The following is a 25,878-nucleotide window of genomic DNA, read 5'->3' as shown; positions in this document are numbered from 1 at the left end:
TTCACTTCCTATGCTTTCTGGTGTGCTCACTTTCTTTCATATTCTTAAACAGAAGCATGAGGCAATAAAAGGAGAAGACAATGCAGAGAAATGCAGGCCGTTTTGCCCTTATAAAAACAGAACTGAAAATGGCACTGATCTCTAAGTGCATTTCCTCACTGTTGCTCAGGCCCCTCTTGGACAACAGTATATCTGTATATCTGTGACCCTCTCCAGTGAAGGTACAAGCACTGATTGAATTTCTAAACAAAACGTGATTTAGATATATATGAAATAATTTTGTACAATACAACATGCCCCAGAATAGCTCCTATTTTACACTGAATTCTGTTAACCTGTAGACTTCTGGTAGCTAAAGAATTCCAGGAAATGTATTTACGTTAACTGTTGAGTCTCAGCCTGAACCACTGATTGATCACCTGGGGAAAGGACCAGGTCAGCCCTGGGAGTGCAGGTGAAGGACTGGACCCTGGCAGCATCTCTGGTCGGAGATCCCTTCTTTGTGGAGTTTCTATAGCAAGCCTAGATCTTCAGAAACAGGTGAGCACTTTTTCTTTTGTAACAGCCTCCTATTGCACTAGTCCCTTTGCTGTTACAACATATGATCAAGCATTTTCTTACTTGTCTTGCAGGGCTTCAATGCATTCACCACAGCAGACTAATGGGTAGCTGATACATCTGTTCATCAAAAATGCTCATAATTATAACTCCAGGCTTACTCGTAAAATTCAAAGAAAGTAGATGCTTGCTTTCTCTGTGTTCTAAGAATTTCAGAGCTATCCTGTGCAAGAAGCTTCTCATATACACCCAGCCATTGGCTGCAACTCTTTGTGTGCAATTGCAACGGCACTCCCTGCTGAACCACTCCTTTCACCAAGGGCAGCCCAGCTACTTGATATAAAAAAGTATTTGTGACAACAGTGCTTGGGAACATAAGCTAAAAGATGGAAAATTTGTTTGCTTGTTTTCTTAAATAGAAAGATGAAACTAAGTGGAGCTTAGAGACAGGGGTTACTCACGGGCAGTAAAAGGAGGAGTTGCAACCAGAAATTGCTGTTTAAAGTATAACAATTGTGTCTTGATAAATATTGACAAAAATACATACATTTTCTCTAGGTCACGAAGTCCTGTGAAAGCTCCCTTTGGAATGACTCTCATCTTGGTGAGGACAAATCTCCTGAAAATAGAGAAAACAGGGTGATTATTCACTGTTCACAAAACAGGACTGTGTGGCAGCCTTGCCAACACAGGAGACACCTTTATCCCTGATACAAGGAGAGTTTCCAGCCTGAAGGCTTCACAGCTGAAATACAGCTATAATGTTTTCAGGCTTCGTGGGACTCCAGCTGCCTGCCTGGACCAAAATTACAGCGCTGTTTTGGGTTACCTCTGGTGCTTCTGGGGAAAGATTATCAATCAGTGAGTTGCAAGTTCCCTGCTGGCTTCGGTAAGAAATAAACACCTGAACACTGCAGCTTTGCTGCACAGTTGGAGGGCACTGCGTCTTTTTCATCTCATCCTCCCTTTTGAGAGACGCTCAAGCACAAGACGAAGCAGCCCTGTTGAATTTGGATTGGGATGAGTTGCTTAAACTAGGCAGTAAGGTGCTACATGCATGTTCGTGCAAGATAAGCCTTAACCCACTGCACAGATAATGTAAGGAGTCAGTTTGTATCTCCCATCAGTGCCACTTTAATACTTCTTATTGCTTCTCACAGTCTCTCTTCTAATTAGTTCATAATATGCCATAAAATTGAAACTTTGGAATACACAACTCTATTATAAGGGGACCAAGATAATGCTTTAATCATTTTTTAAAGGTCAAGGAAAATGCTTTATGAAGAATAAACGTTTGAAATATCAGATAAACCTTGTTAACCTGAACTCATCTTCCTTTATCACAGTAAACAGAGGACTACAAAACATTAAAAAATAAAACAACAACCACCACCACCACCAAAAAGAATAGTAGAGTATCTACTGCACCTTAAAGAAATGGGAAATCAGGCTGGTATTGCCTGCTGTGTAGTCTTGCACATTTTAATACAGTACTTACAAACTAGAGACGTTATACCTTATTGTTTACATGAACTACTTATACAAACCTTATTTATTTTTTTATTTCAGCTGATGAGTTTAGAATTTTCATATGAGTGCAGCATGTTTTAACCAAAATTTAGGGAAAAAGTACATACTATTCTGATCGAGTACCATTTTGATGGATTTCTGATTTTAATTCTAGATCTTCTGTAGAATCTGTTTCCTTATTTGGATTATCAAATTCCAAGTTAGCATTTACTTATACGTGACAAAGTCAGTGCACAACTCATTTAGCTCTAGAGATGTCACTAGGATTATGCTAGCAGTGAGTTTTGCCCCATCCTATTTTAAGCACTGAAATGTGTGGCAGTCTCAGTCTTGAAAGACTGGTATTCCATTATTCTTGCACTATTATTAATGTAAGTTAGAAAGAGCTTCTATATACTGTCACACAAATATTACAGCACTGAGATCATTATGCAAATGTTTGAAGGATTAAAAGGCTTCCAGAAAAGGCCTAACCTGGATCAAGCAATTTGTAAAGGCCTGCTAAAAGCACAGTCAGTATAATGCATGCAAAGCTATGTCTGTACTTTCAGAATTCAGATATTGGATCTGTGCAGAACGCTCAGCAGGCTTAGTGCTGCAAAGCTGAACCATCAGGCAACTGTTTAACTTTGATCTACTTTGAAACCTTTCCTAACCTCTCCTTTGTAGAGACATACCTAATTTTGGCACCCTAGAAAGTGGGCTCAGTCTGAAAAGCCACTCACATATCTTTATGGCGACACTCTGAAATAAATCCTCTCTGTAGATCATCAATAGATTTACAATTCTTTAATTAAACACTGGTCTATACCATTCCTTACCACACAGAGAATTTACAGCCTGATCGTGACAGTAATTAAAAGAAGGGATCTTCATTCATAGATGAGGTTACCTGTATAAGTAATGCCACAAGTGCATAGAAGAATCAAACCTTGGGCTTTGCTGAATAGTCTGCAATCTTGTGCTAATAAGAAGCCAGAATTCCATGCCTAGTGCCCTGGAGCAGTTAAGGTAGAACTGAAGTTTAATAACTGAAGTTTCACATTCCATTTCATTAAATTAAGGTTAATTGTTTTTAAACATCCCCAAGTAGGCTAATAAAGTCAGCTTTAATGTTACAACTAATACTGAAAATTAGAATCAGATACCTGTTGAATTATCAGCTGTGCAATGGAGTCCATTACAACTTCAGCACATGGTGTGGAATTAAAAACCCAGAGGTGGGTGCCTGGCACAGGGCATGAAGAAGGTTAGACTAAGGATTACGTGATCCAAAAATCTGTACCTTGTGCAGGCAGTTACATGGATGCACAGCTCATCTCCAAAGCACCCAGGTCTTCCATACCCTCAACGTATACAAAAAAGAACCAACCAAACAGAAAATCCCCAAAACCAACAACAACGAAAATCCAGAGAGAGCTGTACTCATGGCATCTTTACTGGGACAGCAGAAGGCTTCGTGCCTTCTTCGTCAAGAAGACAGTGTAAGCTTTAGACCATAAAACCAAAGGAAAACAAAACAAAGAAGCCTAAATTATTCCATGACCGTATTGCTAAATCACCAAATCGAGTTCCAAATAAATAAATACAACAGACCAAAAGATTTGTCATTTGCCATTTTGTCAGACCAGAAGATTTACAATGAGATTTAATTTGTTCTTTTTGTAATTTTTTTTGGTCTGTTGTTTCTTTGTTACTGCATCTTGCTTCGGAGATTTGCCGGAGGTCCCTGCACACAAGTCTGCCTTGTATCAGGAGGAGACAAAATGAAACAATACTACGACCTATTTAACACACTCTTGACAAAATACAAGAATCAACAAAATTCTGCCCTGTGTTCATTAGTGGTTTTGAACAATGAGTCAATGCAACAGTGAAGGATTATTTTGCTTTCCATGCTGTAATTGGAAAAAAAAAGGAAAAAAAATAGACATTGCTGAATGTGTCTGAGGTGGTGTAAACAAACCTGGCTGTGCCAGCTTGGCCCTAATTTTTGTCCTAATTCTCACTGGATTGAATCATGAAATTCCTTTGTGCTTAAACATGATTTCATTTAATGTTGTGAAGAACATCTCTAAGTCCACAGCTCATTTAAATGACTTCTCTGCTTTGGGTCTAATAAACACTGCAAGAGAAATGTGCAGACATACACAAACAACATCATTTGCCCAAGAATTAGTAATAAAATACATACATATTTTAATATTTTGAAATACATGAATGGCTCATTAGCAGAAAAAAATAACTGCTAATGTAAAGGATCAAACACTTCTTTGTCTCTGGCAACAAATCTGATTTTTGATTTTGGACTAGAAATTCACAAGCTGAGCTAAATAATCCTAGCAGAAGCCAACAAGTAGCTGACAGCCTCCCATCAGTTCTTAAGAAGAGCTCAATTGCCATCTCTAGACCCTGAGTTCAGCTTTTTGTTTTTCTTAGAACATTTATTTTATGGCAGTTGTTTCATCCTTTGCTATGTGGTGTCTAGGTGACCCAAACCAAGGCAGGCAGAAGCATCTGACCATGCAGAAGTGCTTTTCTCAGCATGCACACAGAGCTTGGACAGGCTTCAGACCCCGTGGATCTTGAAGCATGAGTTACAGACCGTTCATCTACAAGCAAAGGCACAATGGGTCAAAGTCTCAAGTTCCTTTCTCAAAGCGCAACCAAAGTTTAACATTTCGAATTTTAACAGTTTTAAAAACTGTTTTCATGGATCAGCATGAAAATCTTAAGGGGAAGATCTCTGAAATCTAAAATGCAGTTTGCTGCTGTTTCTGGACCCATAGGGTCTCCCCTACCTATCAGAAGACAAAGAGGAGTCCAAAATACACAAATCAAACCCGAAACAATTGTGAAACAGGCTTCAAAAATCATCAACTCCACTACAAAAAAACTACTTTCATTTCCTTTCTGGTTTTAAAGTCTTTATATCGTATTCATTTCATGTTTTAAAGATATTTTCAACTGCCAACCGGTGTTCATCCAAAGGAAAACTAAAAGCAAGCAGAATAGTTTTCAATAATGGCTATTCATGTAACATATTTACAGAGTTGTTTCAAAAGAGAGACCTGGAGGGCACAGACAGACATGCTTGAATAATGGAGGAAGAGCTTTACAATTTGCAACTAATTTTCCAATTTACAATTCATTCATTTTACAATTTAAAATTCGTTTTTCCACCTGAGACACGATCTGTGCACTTAAGAGTCTAAGCAGCCCGACTTTACACAGTTAAATTGATCTACAAGACAGGGACCTTAACCCCTTGCTAATGTCTGCAGTCTGTCTGGAAGCATCAAATCACTGCATTCACCTACTGCTATCAGCCCACTGCTATTCAACCAATTCAAACATTTGTGAAAGGAGATATTATCTAGACTGTGCAGCTACTTAATAGACATGGGGTAAGAAGAGCAGGTGAAGGAGTGTTTTTCAAAGAAAAATCAGGCATTATACACTTTATGGAAAAGACAGAAAAAACACACTTCCTCAATGAGACCACCTAACAGAATCAATGGACAAGATAAAGGTCATAGAATCATAGAATGGCCTCAGCTGAAAAGGACCACAATGATCATCCAGTTTCAACCCCCCTGCCATGTGCAGGGTCACCAACCACCAGCCCAGGCTGCCCAGAACGACATCCAGCCTGGCCTTGAATGCCTCCAGGGATGGGGCATCCACAGCCTCCTTGGGCAATCTGTTCCAGTGCGTCACCACCCTCTGGGTGAAAAACTTCCTCCTAATATCTAACCTAAACCTCCCATCTCAGTTTAAGACCATTCCCCCTTGTCCTCTCACATCCATCCTCATAAACAGCCATTCCCCCTCCTGTTTATATGCCCCCTTCAAATACTGGAAGGCCTAGTTAATGTATTTTTTAAAGGCAACATCAGGTCCTGACAAAAAGTCAGGTCAATTCAGAACTTAAAGAGAACTGGATACAAGAAGTTCTTACAAGCATCTTGGCACCTTTCCCCCTTAATTCCCAAGAAAAATAATTACATCTGCCTTTGCTATACAAATACAAACCAAAGGATATTTCCTTAGTCCACAAAGGAAGTTTATTAGAGGGTCAGGGCTTGAAGCCAGAGCTCCTGAGTTTCAGCATCATAAAAGTCATCCTTCCTTCTTTTTTTTTTTTTTTTGTCTTTCTAGCTCCACCAAAATGGAAGAAATTGAAGCGATCTTTTTACAGCTGGCAACCACAAATAGCAATAAGCAAACTGATGAAACATTAAAATTTTACAAGAAGCTATTAGGGTGAAACTCAAAAAGCGTAAGGCATTATAGCTGCATGCAAGCCTGCATACTTTCTGAAGATAGCAGAGACACTATACTTCTGTTTAAATGAAAAATGCACAATTAAATCTGGGGGAGAGCATGATGTCCTTCCAGGTATGCAACTCAGGAACCATTCCAGGCCTGACAGTAATGTAAGCAGCAATCTCTGAGAAAGAAAACATTTTCATTTTAGCACTATTAAACAGTGAAATGTACAGACAAAGTAAACACAATTAGAACTGAGATGATATGGTTATTAGTAATGCCTTTCTGCTCTGAAGGTCTGACTTTAAAAGGTAACATGTGCAGCCGCATATGAAAAATCACTCTTTAATCTTTACTAATGGTGTCCCTTAAAACCAATTTCCTTTTCTATTTTGAATTAGAAGTACAATGAATAGTAGTTACGGCATTTCTATTTGAAATGGTGATAGCACTGAATATTTGCTAGGCAAAATAATTCCACCTAACTACAAAAAGCTGAAGGAAGGCATTTGAGGATCCTGCAGCTGATGTTCCATTGGCATTTCACTTGTGAGGCACCCACCATACCGTAACAGAAACAAGGTACATCTCCACCTGTACTGCTGAGGTCCTGTTTCCCTGACAGAACTGTAATGCTGAACCTTGCTGTAGGGGTTGCTTTACTCCCAAATTCCCTCTTAGGTCAGCTAATAAGCTGCACGATGTACCCTTCAGCAGTTAAGAGGGAATATGGAGAGATCAGGAAGGACACAGAATTAAAGCAAGAAAACTAAAAAGCATCAGTTAATCTACATGACTGCAAAACTGATCAAGAAACGTGCTTGTAAGCTTACTCCCCTCCTCCTCTTCTTAGTTTTCCAAGAAAACATGGTATGTTTAGTCTCAGCACTGATACACTTTTCATTTCTGGACAAAGCGTCCACTGTCCTCAGTAACATACCCCTACTGTGCTTCAGATAACTTCTTTCTGAGGTCACACGTTCAGGCAGTTAAAAATAAACCTCCAAAATGACTTTAAATACCTTTGCTTGAACAGAGCGGGATGAATTTGGACTCTGGGGGTTTAAAAAATAAGTAAATCAGAAAGAAGATGGAGAAAAAAGTAAATCCCAAGAATCACAGTCGGGAAAAGAGATAAAACACCACACTGCTGCTCAGCCTGAGATGTTCAGTGCTCCTCACTTGGTGTAAATTCTCCACCTCATTAGGCTGAGATGCTTTACACTGAGATAAAGCCGGAGAGGAACTGAGTTCTACAGAGTTGCGATTATCCAGGCTAGTTGCCTGGATACGTCAACTCACTTTGCAAAGTGTCTGACAAACGCTATTGTGAAGATTTAGATGCAAAGCACCAACGTGCAGCAGACGCAACAAACACAAATGACATCCCGTGAGCAGAATGACTGCAGAACACCCCCTGACACAGGGACATTGGTTCCCACAGTACAGACAAACAGAGAATAAAGACTTGTCACCAAGTCTGAATTGCAAAAAACAAACAAGTCCTCTTTACATTCAGAGAACAGGCTCAGAGTTACCATACTTGCATCCAAAAAGAGTTTAACTGTCAAGAACGAGTTGCCCACAAAAAATGCCAACAGTATGCTTGAAAACTCAGTCAAAACTGCCCCTGTTAATGCCAAAGGCATGAAGTGAAAACTGTTTTGTGTAAGATAAGTAGCTTAACTGAATGAAGTTACTCTGTCTCTGCTGTAGAAAACTAGAAAACAGCGTTTGCTTTATTTTTACAAATAGCTGCACTTTATTAGTATTGATTATCCTGGGAGACACTACACTACATTTGGAAGAGCGCACGCTTCTTTCTGCTTACTCTCATAGGCCTTTGAGAAGCACACAGCATGTGAAATATACGCTACTTCCTTGAAAAGTGACCTTAATATCTACAACTATCTTTACGGTGATGAGCCATTAAAAATTCATCTACTCTGAGCAAACTCTCTCTGTTGTGTCTATTCATATTGATATCTCTGCATACGTTCCCAATAAAAGGAGCACTGCGCAAGTCCTGGGTATTTTGTTCTTCCTCAGCGTGTTCTATTTTATGTTCTTTGCTGTGGGCAACTTGTCAAGGCAAACGGGGTTATGGAAAATGTCTACAGCCCAAGGCTTTGTATGTATTGTCTTCTTCAGAGCCTTCTTCCCATTTTTTTATTTGGAGCAAGAATAGACATCTTGCTCACACACAGCTCTATTCTTTTCCCAGGAATGAGTTAAAATAGATCATACTCCTCAGAAGGGAGAGGAACAATGGTTTGTTCATTAGTACAGGTTATACCAGAAAGGTGATAGGTACCGTAGTGTTTCCACTCTGAACACCTCAGGACTTGCTATGGCATGCTCTCCACACACGATGCTACTTTTATCAACTGAAATAAATTATCCAGAGACAAAATTCTGTAAGTTCTGGGTTGGACGTCTTACTAAAGCTAAAACCCACTTCAAATAGAAAATTTTTCTGCAAAATATACTGCGGATCCCTCACTGTTTAGCAAAATAACAAATAACTTGACTCCATCTCTTTATCTTGCCTGATTCATTCTTTAGATCGCAGGATCATAGAATATCCCAAGTCGGAAAAGATTCACACATCTCTTCCAAAAGCCTAAACCCTACATCTAAGTTTGGTGCTCACTGACCAAGCACTCTCTTAGCTCCAGCACTGCAGCTGTACCTAGTGCCCTGGGCAGGCTGTTCCATGCCCACTGCCCTCTGGGGTTCTTTATCTTGATCCTTCACCAATCTGTGTTCAGTCAGTCAACCCCCTTCCCATGAGGCTGCTCTCCAGACTCCTGTCTCTCAGTCTGTACATACATCTAGGGTTGCCTTGTTCCAGTTGCAGAATCCAGCATCTCACTTGTTAAGCTTCATACAGCTGGTGATTGGTCAGCTCTATAGACTGTCAAGTATCATGCTTTTTAATCTCCTTTCTCACTCATAGCCTCATAAGCACAATACCTTTTTTTTTTTTTTATTTTTATTTTATTTTATTTTATTTTATTATTATTATTATTATTATTTTAGTGGGATGCAGTTGAAATCTCATGAAATAATACAATACAGAGAAAAGATACTCAGTGGTACTTCACTCAACTAACACACACAGCCTAATAAGAAAGGGAGCCTCCAACAAATATTTAGATTTATTTGGATACACGAAGGCTTGTTTGAAGTTGCAATGAAATACCTGATTCTCCCAGATACCAGAGTGGTCAGAAACTGTTTAAGGAACAGCACCTGAAAAAGCAATCATACTTTTATCTTTTTCCTCTGGATCTGAGAGCAGGCTTTGCAAAGGCAAATATCCTTTCTCTTATCTGTTATATGCTAATACTTTCCAAAAAGCATCATGAGCACCAAACACAACTAACACAACTGGCAGGGAAGACAACTGCTCCCAAAGCAGCATATGAATGGCACATCCTTCACTGTTCTCAGGGTGCCAATTAGGCATGTGCTGACACAGTTAATACAGAAATATGCTGGCCTAATGCCATACGGTCCCATGTCTTATTCTGTTGAGTGGGGCATTTCCATCCTTTCACATAATAAACTGTACATTTGCATTTTAGGGATGTTTTGAAATAGCCACCACCAAAAGTGAAAAGCTGAAAAAAGCCATTTTTCATTTAGTCTGGCACCAACACAAAGACACAAAACCTTCTGTTCGTGCCCTCTGGTCAGGTCTTCCTCTGATCTGAATGTCCCAGCTGACTATTGCCAGGAGGCAGCAGCTGGCTCCTGAATGTGCTGCTGCCTGTGCAAGAGAAATAAGGACACAGCACATTGAACATGCAAGCACCAACAACATCAGTCTGAGCAGTATATTCCTGTGCGCATAAGAAAGCTTCTATAGTCCTTGCACTGCAAAGATAATGGCCAAGATGAAGTTTTCTACTTGACTGACATACTTTGCACATTTTATTTATGTCCAGTAAACATTTCTGTTTACTGTCATTTCTCACAATATATTTTCAGGTCAGGTTCTCTTTCTAGCTGCCCAGTATCCATGACAAGAACTTTTCTCAGTTCATCTATTAGCTATTGCTGAGGGAAACATTCACAGAGATATGAATTGCAGGTGGATGGGCTCTTTCCAATTTAATTCTCCACTCCCCTGACAGTTTCTTTTCTCCCTCACAGTCTTTCTCAGTTATTGAGATCTCTTCTCCATAGACATCACCAATCGGATATACAGAAACAAACGATGAAGCCAGGAATCTTATTACTTCTTGTACTAAACTAAAATAAAATATATTTTTCATTATTTTAGCAAAGGCTAGCTCACCACTGCAAATGCTGAGTTCATCTATTGAACTTCTAATAAACATGGATTTACCTTCAGATGTCATAATGATGAACCTGAACAGACACAACCACCATCTTTACAAACACTACCTATATTACCTCATTTAATATTGACATGTCACTTCCCAGTAAAACATAGAGAAAATCACGTACTAGGGTCAAGATGAGATCTGTAATGAATTTGAAAGCATTTATTCTTGTATCAGAAAAACGTCAGCTTAACCACAAATTATATATTCAGGATAAAGTTATGCTTTGTGTTTTCACCTTCAGAGTGCTGCTCAAACATGAGACCTCTGTAGAGCACTTTAAAATAATGGATGCACATGGTCCCTTTAAAGATAGTGAAAGGATGGTGGAACCAAGATGGGAGAAACTTGACCTGCTCACATCACAGCTGCAGGTTATGAAAGACCCCCTAAGAAAGACACTAGCATTCATAATAATACATAACCTTAGTGAGTGAAACCTTTACTTTTGTCTACTTCCTAGATAACTTATGTAAAATTGGATTAACACCCGACTGGAATAAATGAGTATAGATGTAAGTTATTAAAGTGAAGGAAGGTCATAAATGGTATCCTGCAGAGGTCTTTGCAAGGCCTGAAAACCACAGACAAAAAATGATCTGGGAATGGAGGAAGGAGCGAGGTGACAACTGTCCGTGATTATCAGAACAGGAAGAGCTGGATAAGAAGAGTTGCAAAAATGGAAGGACTTCATTCTTTGCACAACATTTAGTTAAGCTATGTAGCATTTTGCTACAGGACACTGTTGGTGGTAGATATCCAAGGAGAAATGTATAAATACACATAAGTAAAATACATGAAGAAGTTTGACTACCAAAACATGACACCACTCAAGGTGTGCCTGAGCCAGACAGGGCTGGAGGAACACCTATCTCCACATCTCTCTCCACTGAGATGCACATCAGAAAAGCAAAAAAAAACACTGCAACATTGCCAGCATGGGACAGCTCTGCCAAAATAGGACACACCATTTGACACACCCTCATAAGCAAACAACATTTGTTCTAGCACTACTGGAAAAAGGTGATCTCAGTCTCATTGAAGTGTTGAAATATTCTCTGATATTTGCAGCTAGAGCAAGTGTTTGTGTCTCACAGAAGAAAAGGTTGCTCCTTAGGTTAAAACAATTAAAAGATTAGTGCCCTCCCCCTGCCAGCAGATCAAAAGGTAAAACTGAATCGGGGTTAATGCTTTTGGCATCTCATCCAGACTCTTATTTCATTCCAAAGAATTGGCTCTACAACACATTTCTAAAAATAAATTCCATCAGAACACTTCAGCGTTCTTTAATAATGAAAATATTAAAAGAACATTTCATCTCTCCACGAAGTCTTTTGAGGTCATTTTGCTAATCTTTTTAAAGCCAGGAGAAATATGCCGCCAATGTGAAGTTTCAAGTTCTTACAGTCCTTTCAATCTCTACCTTTTTTTTATTCCTCAGACCAAACCAGTTTCCTCAATACCATTTCTCTTTGAAGCTTTCTGCTTCCCGCTCATTATACTGGACCGCAGTACATGATCTGTGGCAAAATAGCCAGGGAATCAGAAACCAAACAAGATTGGAGTTTCTTTTCTCATACGTAGGTGCTTCAAGAAGCAAGCTACTGACCACTGGGCAATATCTCTGCCTCAGCTCACCACCCATGGACACCACAAATTGTCCTCTCCCCAGACACACACAAAGCCCTGAATTTTGTACCAGGGAGAAATAACAGCAGCAGCTGGAATAGACTTGGCCTTGTAATTCTCCCAATGCTTAAAGGCTTTCTGTGACCCATTTGCTGTACCGTTTCTCTAATTTTTCCTCACCTTTTACCATATAAAAACTTGCACAAATATGAGCCAGGGAAGCTTTCCTGAGCTCACTTTGCATATCAGAAAAAAGGAATCCAGATCACATCGCTCCCACTGGAGGTGTGAAATTAAATGTGGGGGTTTTTTTTTGGTGTTGTTTTTTTTTTTTTTGCTGAGAAAGATAGAAGAAAAAAAAATTAAGGACACACAGAACAGAACTCTGCTTGAAAACAGAATGAAAATAAATCAGCAGTGAATGGATTAGCTTCAGATCAGACTGCCCAGAGCATCCTGATCTGGAACAGCATAGCACTCGGGGTTTATGTAACTTGAATTAGTTCTAATAAATAGAATCAATAGCTCAAATTATGATGAAGGACAAAAGCACAGATCAAATCGATCAAGGCTGTAGCTTATCATTTTAAGCCAGGGGGTCTCTTCTCTTGTCTGAAGGAGATAAGATGGTGCAAGAAGCCTCTTGCAGCTTTTTAGTATCTCTCTCAGAACAGCTGTACACAGAGTTGGATGCAGAGCTATAAATGTTTCTGGGTACCCAAACACAAACACAGCCTCCCTTTCTTTTTCCTTTCCTCTGCAGGGAAAATAAATAACATGAATTCTTTGTCCTGGGAGTAAAAGCAGGAATCTACAGGGAGAACAGAACCAAATGGACAGAGGAGCACAAAAAATCCTTCATTACACATGGAACTGAATGCACAAGTGAAGAAAATTTTGTTCATCTCTCTGGAAATGTGTCCTTTTAAACTTAGGTTAAAAAGGGTTGTTGGGGTTAGGAGTTTCCTCTCACCCAAAGAGCTGGCCAAGGTTTATCCACCAGAGGGGAGCAAGAAGGAATTAAGTTTGATCAGCATGAGGCATTTGCACCTGAATAGCCTGCTTCCTTCCTTCCTATGTTTCTTGCATAGGAGCTTTGCTTTATACAGGGACTGCTTGGGTCAATCGGAGCTTACAAGCTCCAGGTTCAGGTGACCAAGGATCATGTCAGCAAATGATTCCTACTCTGTGTTGGATGTAGGCACCCAGACACACTGCTTCTCACAACAAGGGCTGGTCACCAGTTCCATCAAAGCAAGGTAGGGGTACAACTCTGATCTCCCCTAAAAGGACAGGAAAATAAATGAAGAATCCCATCTGCTTTCTTTCTCTGAATAGCAGGGCGATGACCTTATCTCACATAAGCTTATTTTGATTAATAGTGGCCTCCTCCCCCAGACTGAAGCTGAGGAAAAGCACATTGCAGCTCCAAACAGCTTCTCAAGTCTAAATTGGACTCCAGGTCACCAACCCTGGGTCTGGATGTGAGTGCTTATACTGTTCAGCAAAAGGACATCGCCATGAGCTACTCATTCATTGCAATGTTTTTAACTCAAACACCCAAGCATTAACATGAGTGCAACACAGGAAACTAAAACATTAAAACAAAACAAAACAAACAAAAAAAGCCCCACTGCTTTCCCCCCTTCCGATATCGCCTTCTTATTACAGCTAAGCCAAGTCCAAACTAAGAGCCCTGAATTTATTTAATCAAATACTGTGTAACTGAAGAGCTTTTTGGCACACTGCGTGACACCCTAGAGGTGTGAGAACAATGCCTGGCACTGATAACCTTCACTAACTCCCTTTCATCCTCTGGTTGAAAAGCTTGCATTGGTTACACGAGCTTTGTGCCCACATATAGTACATAAGAGTCTTTTTCATTGCTGTAGCTGAATTATAGATAAACAGTGGAAGAGGAATAATAACCTTATTATAATAGAATATGTGACAGATGCACTACTGAGCCTCATTCACACACTCCAGCGATAGTTCAAAGCTGATCTAGAATAGCCATACACCTTACAAATAAATATTCAAAGAGGTTTTAATCTTCAAGAACATAACACTGAATATCTGACAGAGAATTCAGTTTAGATCTCTAAGCAGTTTTTATTACATTTCCATCTGAAGCAGATTTCATAATGTTTTATAGCAAGCAGTGCCATTGCAGAAATCAGGGAACTTCCTTGGCAAAAGACGACAGCGGTGAACTGCAAGCCTGACAAATAGTTTTGAATTTATTTGATACTGAAACCTCTGCTCTCTTTCTATCCCCCCTGACACTTCATATTAAAGTTTCAATACGGATATAAACATTTCCAGCAGGCACAAAGTATGAGGCAGCACATCTCACCACTCCAAAGACATCTGCTTAATTAAAAGTAATGATAACTTGCTGTGACAGAAGATAATTAAAGGAGTATAAATTGTTTAGTAACTTCATTTTGTCTAATACTCTCTTTCTATATACACATTTATTCATATTTAGTATGAGAAAAATGTTGCCAAAACTCATTGGCTTTCATTAGTCGATGCAGCAGTACTGATGACTAAGTATTAAAGTGATGCAGTAGAAGACCAGACCCAACAATACTGCACAATCCAATAGAAATCAATAGCTGTTTTTCCACTGATTTGGAGAGACCTTTCACCAAATGCATAAGCATGAATAATGGGAACAGAGGCTAACTAATCAGCAACGTAATGGCAATCTTTCTATGTAAAGATGGAATCATTCTGATCAGAGTTCATAACGAAAGCATGAGTTGGCCTCACATTCTTCTCCAGTGACATCTACAATCAGCAGATGTACTGTACATTAAGTGCTGCACACCTTATCTAGCTGATGGAATCCGCTGCAAGAGACTTGGTTAACTATGTTTGGTTTTGCCTTTGGGCTAGTAGAAATGACAGTCAGCGCTACCACCAAACCTGAAACGTCACTGCTGAGTCTCACGCTTACCCTTCCAGAATCATTACGTATATTCAGACCCATTTCAAAGGTCTGTATCATCACTTTAAGATCTCTAATTACAGCTTCTTTGCAAAATCTCCTTTTTCCTTTTTAAATCTGTCTTACATGGTGAAAGGTCTCTTAATCCTAAAGACTATCTGGTCTCACAAAAAAATGAAAGACTAAATGAATCTTGGCGTTGCTAAAACATGCCACTAGTTTCTTTCTCTTAAGCTGCTGGGTTACACGTAGTGCTCAGTATTTCAGCATTTCTGATTGTTCCATCTTGTTCCCCAATCACTTTTCCTTCCCCATTTCTTCCCTTTTAAATGTAACATCTATATCTATTGCTGTGAATAATTTGTGAAAATAGTAGGCGTGATCCTGGCCATTCTCTCCCACTTTCTCAGATGAAGGCACACTTTGTGGTGATGAGAAAATGGACATTTGCTCAAAGCTTGACAGTTGTAAAGGACATCTATTTCCTAGGGCTTTGTTTATTAGACAGCAGTGTTTAGAAATTATTATATGCTGCTTTTGGCAAAAGAGCTACTGCTATTATCATTCATCAAACGAATATTTAGGGCCCATATACTGAATAACAAAAAGAAATAACTATGCAATGAAAATACAGAAAGAAACAACTGACATATTGTCTGCCTTTGTGCACGCTTTTTGATTTTCCTGCCTCTTTCATTCAAGCATAATCCCCTGAAATTCACAGATGTGTCATTTGCTTTATCCGTCATAGGTAGCCTCTAACATAGAGAATATTGCTATTTCAGCATTAATATAGCAGGGAATGGTTATTCATTGATTTGACACCTTACCATCCATCCTCCCCCCTGAAAGTATTTTCAGCCACTACCATCTCAATAAGATTTGTGGAGTTTTCTTTTTAAATAACCAAGAGGGAAGAATATTTGAGTGAACATGCAAGCCAAGCATAATTTAGAAGCATGCGGTTAGGTATGCTAGCACAGAAGCACAGCCATTGGGTTCTGTGACAACAACTACTGAAATACAGATACTGCTGTTGGAAGGGCTCAGTGCCATGGAAACTCCCACAGCGATGTTATTCTTAATGCCAAAGGTGAACTTTTGGCCTCTAGATAGCCTAGGTGCACTGCTTTCAATCTTTGGAGTGTTTTAGGAAAAGTAGTTTACAATATATTGAAGATTCAGGCTTATAGATTTGTGAGCTTCGAGGATCAAAAGCCCACATGAATCCAGAGCTCGGACAAATGAAACACTGAATCTGTCTGTACAATATGAGCTAAAGCCTAAAGATGTTCATAAAAGTAGGATACAAGTGTGTCATGCATTACAAAAATGTGTGCATACCTTTAAACCACGTACACCGTAAAGACGTATTCTAGCTAGCAAGGCAGGCACTGCTAATAAATACAACGGCCTGCTTTCCCTCCAAAGAAGAGGTTAGTGAGGTTTCTGTGGAATGCAAACAAATCTTCAGGGAGATGAGAGCAGGAACTTCTGAAGCATCCCCTGCCTCATTCCCTATTTTAGCTGATAACCACAATTACGTTCCTTCAGCCTGGAGGACACCAAACAGATGAATCCTAGAACCAAGGACACCTTTTGGCAGCCTGACAGAGAAAAAAAAAAGATCTGTCAAAGCCTTGACCAAGAGTCAGACTACCCATTTTCCAGCGCAATGGAGCACTTCTTCCAGACAGTGTGCACACCTCTGTCAGACAAACAAAATGGCAAGCAGTAACCGCTGCAAGTCCTGAAACTACAAGGCTGTCCCTGTCAGAACAAGACATCAGTATGACCAAAAGGGAAAGTACTCTGTAATGGATGCTCTTGAAGAAAGTGTCTGCTCATGCCTTGTGTAGATGCATGGCTGAAAAACAGGCAAGGGTGAAAAACAGGCTGGACACATGTGGTCACACAATGATGCAGCAGTACTATGATAGCAATAATGTATCTGAGGAAAAAACACCCTGAAACTGCATACACATTGCTTGAACACCACAAAATCGTAGAGATATGACTCATTATTTATATTAAAAACAACAGCCATTTCTTTTTGCTGAGCATAAAGCCTTTTCATTGTAAGAAAGTTATGACAAAGCACTACGAATGTTGAGCATGAAAATATGAATGAGCATGGAAATATACTGCCATAATTGTGGTCTGTTGAATAAGATCCCGAAGGGGCTGTAGTCCCAGATGCCCCTCTGATTTGTTACCCTGTACTTGGGGAAATGACTTGCCATTTGCATCTTCTAGCTTTACCATTTCTTAAAGGGTTAAAATTGTACTTTAACTACTTAAAAGGAACATTGTGAAATCTTTTCGTATTTATAGAAATCTTTGCAAACACTAAGAATACCTCAACATCATCATATATCTTATTAAAGCAATTAAAACCCCACTTCATAACTTTAAATACATTTTATCAGGTCTGTATTTCATTTGCGCTTTCAGAAACCTTTTTATTTTCCCTTGGAGTTGTTTCTGCGCAGTGCAATAGTACAAAGCCCTGAATCTGCAAATATATACAGATGGGTAGTTCCACGCCTATGATTTGTCCCACTGGAATGCAACAGAGCTGCCTGGGTAAAGCAATTAGGATATATACAAATACTTGTGGAATAAAATTCTACATTTTCTTGTAGGGTATTCCTCTCAGGGGTCACTACCATGAAGAACGTAGTTCTGGTCTTCATCCACCATGGCAACAACATACTGCAAATAGATTTATAGCTCCTGGGATTCAGATATACTGGGCATTTTTCCAAACCAGTAATTCCACCTAGAGAGAGTTGTTCTGTTGGGACATTTCTTGTACTGCTGTCATTTTTCTTAGACAATCTGTGCTTCTTTTATGACTCTCCACTTGCCAAAACAAAGAAAAGGTTTCCATAGTATCTTTGGTGGCCAAAGAAAACTTCAGGGATGAGGCGAGTTTTTCCGCATCGAACCTATGCCTCCTAACAGCGCTGGGACTGCAAGGTGAGGAGATTTACAAACTCTCTACTTCCAGCTTGCTTGCTCAGAAATTTCTGTATATCCATAAATATTCCAGCTGTGAGACTAGGCGCTAAGAAAAGGCTTCAGCAATGATTACTTCCCAGTAGTTAACAAGGAGAAAAGGGATTTGGCTGATTTGTGCTCATTTTCTGCACTTGTGAGGATGGAAATGCCAGAGAATACAGCATGGGCTCTAGCTTCCACTGCTGGAGTTTTCTTTCCTGCATAGATGACTCTGGCTGTTGTAGATTTGAGTGTTTCCTGTTAAACAGCATGTCCTTTGACATGGGCTCTGTCCTCCAACATGCTTGCTGGGCTAGGAAAGGCAACAGCCCAATATATTTATGGCATGCAATTGTGTAAGTGAAAAAAGAAATCAAAGCGAAAGCTGGCACAGAAATCCACAGTTCTCAAAGCCAAGGTGGGCAAGACAGTTATACCAGGGATCATTTCTGACTGTGAGGTATAGCATCGAATATAAAAACCAATAAAAGCTTTTTGGTTTATTACAGAAAACTGCTAAAATCCCTAATCTGCCCATGTGACAATCCCCTTTAATGAAGAAATCGAAACCAAAGTATGCACCACTTTTTCTACTTTCTCTTCCAATCTTCACAGACAAACTCCATAGCCTTATTAAACATGACTAATGTCTACTTCAAATCAAAAAATGTTTGCTGAGCAACACTTTAACATACGTGCCCTCCTTATGCCACTCAAACAAAGGATGAATCAAACATAGAAAGCTTGAATTTTTTTCCCCACCCAGTATTTATGCACGTAGAGCTTTTGGAAAACCACTGAAGATTCACAGACTGCGTACGAAAAAATATTTGCAAATCAATTCCTATTAATTGGCTGTATTTGAGCAAAGCATCACATCTGAAAACACATCTTCACATGTGCTATGGGGAAATGTAACATCACTGGGAAAGTTACCAGGACAGTCTTGCATAGGCTTTCACAAAACAGGATTTCTAGGCAAAATATGTGAACGTGCTGACTAGCAACTGCATTCTTGTGTAGATAAGATGGTGTACAGAGTGAAAAGCTTCAACTCGCAGCTCACTAAACAACTGCATGTTCAAAGTCCAGGCTGCCCTGACCTTATCAAATTTTGAATGTATTACAGTCAAAGATAGAACATTATTTATCCAGCCCAGGCAAAAACATAGGTTTAGAAAGCCTGAAAGTTATGGAAACATACTAATGGAAAACAAGGACTAGTTTGTGCATGGTTGGACTGAAGGCAGTTTTCATTTAACGCAGAAACATATCTTCCTTTGCATGTAATAAAACTGTAAATCCTCTTCTGGCTACCGAGGAACAAATGCATCAAAGTGGCCTGATAAGGTAATGAAAGATAAGAAACATCCATATATTTCAGACTGAGCTCCCAAAGCGCATGAGGATGTTTTGAAGAAAACATTAAATAAAGAGAACAAATCACAAGCTTTCCTGACCCTACACACTACAAATCAAAGAAGCAGCACCAGAAGAAAGGCAGCAGTTGGGCTCCTCATTACAATTTGCGTAACACAATTAGAAGAAAAATTTTTTCTGCACTCTTATATGAAATCCAGGCTCAACTCTGACCTATAACTTGAAATAAGCTTCACTTTAAAGACTTGCATTTCACTGCTAATAAAAGCAGTCTAATCAAACCATAGGCAGAGGCTGAGAAATAATTTGCAGGCTCTGTCTGGAAAGGTCAATATCTTAAACAAAGGAAAGTGACTTTTTCTACCACAGTTTTGCCTCTTACAACATAAAACTAATACACCATTATGAAAAGCAATACCTGTATTTTGTGCCCAAAGAGTCCTGTTTTACAAATGCACACATAAATAGATTGCCAATCCACTGCCACCACAAACACATTGCTGGCAGAGGTCCCCACTGCCTTACAGTGAAAACGAACTCAGCTCTTGCCACTGAAGTTAATGAAGCTATGACAATTTAAATTAGCTGTGAACCTATCCCAATTATCTTTTAGCTTGCCTGCACAAGGACACTCAGGAAAGTTAAGAGAACTAAATAAAAAGCTGTCAAGCTTGAGGAGACCATATAAAGAATTGGGAACTTTGCACATGTTTCTTCCATTCCTCAGTAAGGCGATTGACTTGTTTCTCTTTGCTATGCTAGGTAAGTTGGTTCAGTTTCACTGGACCTCCTTCTATATATAAGCTGCAGGCATTTAAAGTAGTTATTCGCTTCAAGACAGTACATTCACTAGAGATCTTTTTTGATATGACCATACCATTTGTCCTTTTAGCTTCCCTCATCCACTCTCTTATTTTCCCTCCTTGTTAAGCTAAGCTCTCCACGTACCTAATGTTTTCAGTGATGTTCCCAGCTCAGCGAGGCCCTCCTTGGCACCAGGGGAGAAAACCCTCCAGCTGTGCAGTAGACTTTCTCCTGCAGGCCTACCAGGTGACAAATTACATGGGTGAATAATTGCATAATTAAACAGGCAACCTTTGGAATCATCTTCCACTGGAAATCTTCGATATACATCACAAAACACAGCCAGTAAAGTTTTAAGAGACATGGCTTAGGTTTTGAGGGAGTTACCAAGATTTACTCTTCGGTACTGTAGTGCTGATATGACATTGCTAAAGGCCAGATCCAGAAAATGATTAACTGAAATTCCCCAAATGTCATTTAAAAAACAGAGCAAGGAGCTGTAGATGTATTACATGGACAAACACAGAAAGAGAGAAAACTGAGGTGTAGTTGTGGCTTCATGACACTGACATAACAGCAGCTTATATCCCACTAGGATAAAAGATGGATCTATATCCCTCATTGTTGCATCCCCTAAACTTAACAACTTCTCCCTTTTAACCACGTTTTAATTTGAAAACTACCTATTTCTGACCTTAGCAGAACTCTCTTGCTCAATTGTGGTACCTATCAGCTCACATCTCATAAATAACATTACAGTCAAACTTTTTTAGGCTATAAGTGAGACAAGATTTAAATGGGGACACACCCAAGATGAAGACATTTTGTTCTAGACAAAAGAAAGAAGCACAACGCTACATGTGGCTAAGTTTAATCTTCCACATACTTCAGAAAAAACGCTGATACCAATCTCATTCCATAAACAAGTTATGATTCTTTGTAAGTAGATGTAAAGCAGATCGTATCTAAAATGTCAGACTGGGAGACTTTGAGACATGGAGATAAGAAACCCCAAAAACCCCATCCATCTTTTGGAAGACTTGGCAAGTAACATAAGGCTTTTTGTGCTTAGGACAGTGTTTCAGCTAATGTAAATGCAACCACCAATCAATTTCTACACAAATCTTTGATTCTGAGCATCATTTTTACTGTAAATATTTTTCTAATCCATGCTAACACAAAAAGACACATGAAGAATAGGAAAGTTCCTCATCAGTGAAGCCCCTAACCAATGTTTCTCTCCTTGGTTTCATTGTTCCAAAGAATTATTTGCCTTTTTACAAATTATGGATCTCATAGAACAGATGCCAGTGCCTACGTAAGTTTTGTTTTCTAAACTAGAATGTTTTTAAACCACCTACAATGAGAACTTCCATGCGACAGTCACATTGCATGACTTAAATACTTCAGAATAATGACTAAGACAGTGAAGAGTAAAACCATTGGTTTGGCTGGAGAACAGCAGTAACATCTTCTGTCCTAGAAATACCTGTTTGCACAGGCAGAGGATCCAGATAGTTGGATGCCAGTTTATGGCTCACAGGGAACCAGACAGAAGCTGCTGGAAAAGCCTAGACTTGTACAGCAGCAGTCTCAGTAGCTGACCCCAAAGACTCATGCTGAGACCTTTTCTAAAGTCTCAATGTCATATGCAAACAAAAAAAACAACTCTTGTCTTTCACTCTGTTTCCCTGGAAAAACTTCGTGATATAACAAGTCAAATACTGCCACTGCATTTTAAGTGAATGCATTTCCATTTCAAAGACGCATTAGATACACATGTACACACCTATACATCTTCAGACTAGATCATGCATTTCAGACATTGCAAGTCAGGTGGAAGTCATGCATATGTATTCATTGCCACAGTACCACAAATAAGCCAGCAGAGCATGGTGCAGCATGAAGCCCCTTGTGTTGCACACAGTGCACCTCCTCATGTTGAAATGCTTCTCAGTCTGCAGAAACTGAATGTTTCTATAGAGATACGTACTTGGCAATTTATATTAGCTGAGGATCTGCCCTACACAGTTTATTATCCTACCTTAGTGTCACTTTCTTCCTTCAGCCTTTTCTTTATTGTCTTCCTATGCTCTGCTTCTTTCTTTTTATCCTCCCAATGGAAATGTCAAACACAGAACCCAACATATGCACTGGACCTCTCCAGCACTGTACAACTGGTGATTGCACAACGAGCTCTAGAGTGTTCAGCTTCAAAGTGTGAGCTGATCATAAATTTGAAAAGCAAGGAACATAACACTAACCACGGACTTTTTTTCTACATTAACAGAAGCAAGGCTGGTTAAATAGGAAAAGATGTAAGAAAGTTTGGCTTCAGATAGCATACAATACAAAATGCATGTGCTCTGCCGTGCAAATATTACCATCCCTGTCTGATAACATGGAGATTTATTGATTAACTGCATAACGTACTTGAAAGCTTCACAGGTCTTCATTTTGTTAGCTTGGTTTCTTCTCTCCATACTCTGTATTAAGGTCAGCCCACCCATACAAACACCTGAATAAGAACTGTAATTGCTTGAGAATTTCAACCTTATGTGTGAAAGCATAACAAAAATCTAATTGCAGCTGTCACTGGGAGTGTTGCAGCTCCCGTTCACATTGTTCATAGCTTGTGTCTCAGGGAGACACATCTGACTCATTTGGTTTGTAACAGAACTTGCTATTTCGAGGCAGCCACCGTTCTAGTGGGCAGACATCTACTCAGCCTTGACTTGATAGTCTAAAATAAATAACCTTGAGCAGTGGTACAAAAACACCTATGCAGAGGGCAAGAAAAAAACCCACTGTTTATAGTCTGCAGATATGTGGGAGAAAAGCTTCTACATAACACGCATTTAAACTGCACTGTCAGTGGCTAAACTAGTTAGTGAAGATGGTGAAGGTATTTTAAATTACAAAACACTATGATCAAGGCTTGTTCTTATTAATTTTGCCTGCAATTTCCCTCTCTTTCAGGCAGCATTGTGACAGATAGGTGCGAGATGGTAGGTCGTCTCTAGTGTCAATTATTTCAGTCATCTTAGCTAATCTTTTCTGGAACTGGCAGCATTCTCCTGCTGAAGCCTCTGGCTTACTAACACATCAAACAGACCCTCTGGTTTCCCCTCTCTAAAATAAAGGGGAACTTTTAATTGGCTGAGTGACACCTTTGCGAGCTTTCTTTGAGTAGCCTTCCTTTCCAGTAGATGCTTCTTACAACATCTCCGTGGCTCAGAAAGAGGCAAGCAGAAGGTACCTACCAGTCCACATCTCCCTGCTGCTATGGGCTAAGGAGTGCTAATCATTGTGTGAGTGATATTTAGAAGCAGATGAAAATTAGGAAATTAACTAAGCTGGAGACAGCTTCTCCTTATAATGAATACAGCATGAGCAAATTTGATTTCATAATACCTTTTAAAAATAACACCAATTATGAGAAGCAGATAAAACACTGATACTAATACTTCTGTCACATAACCCCGTGAGAATGCAAGCAGAATTGAACTAAGCAACCCTTTGCCATTTCCCTTACAAAGCTGCCACGTACTGTTGCTTTACTTTGTTGGGAGATGATATTTTATTGGGAGATGGGTGCACCTAACTGCTGGGCTACAGTTCTCTACTTTCCTGGGGTAGTGTGTGATTTAAGGCACTTCTCATATCAAAAGCTCAAAAGCAAGGAAGGGAACAGTAAGAGATGAGTAAGTTTCCCCCTGCACCTCTATACATATTCCCATTTGCTACGCACACAATTCTGCTTGAAGTAGTTTGATAAATTCCTCGAAGGATCCCTTTTGTTTGAGAACAAGCTATTTGTGTTTGCATAACTTTCTCAAAGCAAAATCTCTATGGACTAAAAAAAACCTTAGTAAATAATAAGGATGGTCTACAAAGCTTGACACAGCATCTTAAAACTCCTTTAATTCTTCAAGGAGTGAACTATCACAGGTGACGAATCAGTCCTTCCCCTCTCTCACTCTGCAGGCTGATTAATAGTTAACACTCTGACATAAATGAACCTAAATTCCCCATCTGAACTTTCTAACTCTCTTTTCTCATGGATTGCTTCCAGTACAGTAAGTCACAGCCTCATGTATTTCTCACAAGCATTTCACCATCTATCTATCTATATATCTATCTACCTATACAACAGCCAAAATATATCCCTTTGCAACTCCTCTTCCAAGCAAAGGTTATAAAACAGGACAGCTAATAACAACCATTTGCTCCTGCAAGCTTGTGGAGCAGGCCAGCTGCAGAAGAATCTCAAACAAGCAAGGAGCAGAGCACGCACATAGATGTGCAGCAGCCCTCCCCAGAGCTTCTGCAAAAAGCAGGCATTGAAGAACTGGAAACCTGTGGCTTCCAATCCCTGCTCTGTGTGCTGCTGTTCGGAAGTGGTTTACTCTAAGCGGCTGCAAGCCTTCTCTTGCTGCTGCCCTTGCTAAAGCAGGTGCTAAGCCAGGAGCAGAGCCTTTGCTCTCATACCACGCTGCAAAGCTCACACTCCCTGCGGAGCATAAGCTCTCACTGTTGGGAAATAACTGAAAAAACATCGCAGCAGTGCGTGTCGGTAGCCAACAGGTCAAAAACCTCATAAACCTCCCACCACCACAAGAAAAAACTCAAAGCCAACAAACCAACCTAAACCAATCACACAAAAATCTGCTGCAGCGAAGAACAGCAGAACAGCCGGTTGTTCTGTGAGGATGCTATTATTTTCATCCTGAGGTTTGTTTTTACTATGTAACATAACTGCTTGCCCCCTGTCCCAGCTTGAGAAATAGGAGTAGTGAAACAGAAACACACGGAAGCAGAAGTGCTGGAGTTTACTGAGCTTCTGTTCTCTCTCCAATGCTTTCATGTGCATGTTTCTGAACAGCTAAAACTAAGGAAGATGCCAGGATAAATGAGGAAAGCCACCAAGAGCACATAAGAGAAGGTAAAAGGATCAAAATACACTGAAGACCCCTCTTTCATGTCAAGTCAGAAACCACATCCAGCATTTTCAGAATGAGCCCTTAGAGAAACAAAGCACCTTGTAGGAGCTGTACTTGTTAGGGAGAAGTCTGTGTCCATGTCCTGCAGAGGATGCTGTTGCCATCTATGCTCTGGGTGCCACACAGGTTCTAAAGCCCTTTCGACTCTTGAAGAAATATAAAGAGAGCACCTTCTCTGTTACCAGCAGTGCATTTGCAATAGCGCCTGAAGTGGTGAGGTCTATTTCAGTCTGCCGTAACAGCCCTACTGGGCACTCAGCACAGAGGTGCATTGCAAGGCACACTTCTAGAGTTCCCATCTCAGTCTGAATGAAGATCTAAGGGCTTATGTGAGACTGAACTCTTCAGCTAACACATCTGGTTTTAGTTGCATGAACACCACACTTAA

General features: G+C 39.8%; 1 protein-coding gene across 6 annotated transcripts in view; it reads right to left on the bottom strand.

Annotated features, from left to right (window-relative positions):
- Positions 1 to 25,878, bottom strand: part of FSHR (follicle stimulating hormone receptor) — a 129,166-nt gene that overhangs the window by 45,534 nt on the left and 57,754 nt on the right. For 5 of the 6 annotated variants that reach the window (XM_072333138.1, XM_072333134.1, XM_072333136.1 and 2 more), the window contains exon 2: positions 1,106 to 1,177. In XM_072333138.1, the coding sequence (XP_072189239.1) occupies positions 1,106 to 1,158 (53 nt within the window). In that variant the 5' untranslated portion in view covers positions 1,159 to 1,177. Of the gene's footprint in view, positions 1 to 1,105; positions 1,178 to 20,631; positions 20,727 to 25,878 lie in introns of all 6 variants that reach the window. The other variant, XM_072333137.1, reaches the window with a different exon arrangement.

Source organism: Excalfactoria chinensis, chromosome 3 (genome assembly GCF_039878825.1).
Source record: "Excalfactoria chinensis isolate bCotChi1 chromosome 3, bCotChi1.hap2, whole genome shotgun sequence".
Lineage (NCBI taxonomy): Eukaryota > Metazoa > Chordata > Aves > Galliformes > Phasianidae > Excalfactoria > Excalfactoria chinensis.
Note: the sequence above shows the minus strand (reverse complement) of the source record. Positions and strands in the feature narration are given on the sequence as shown.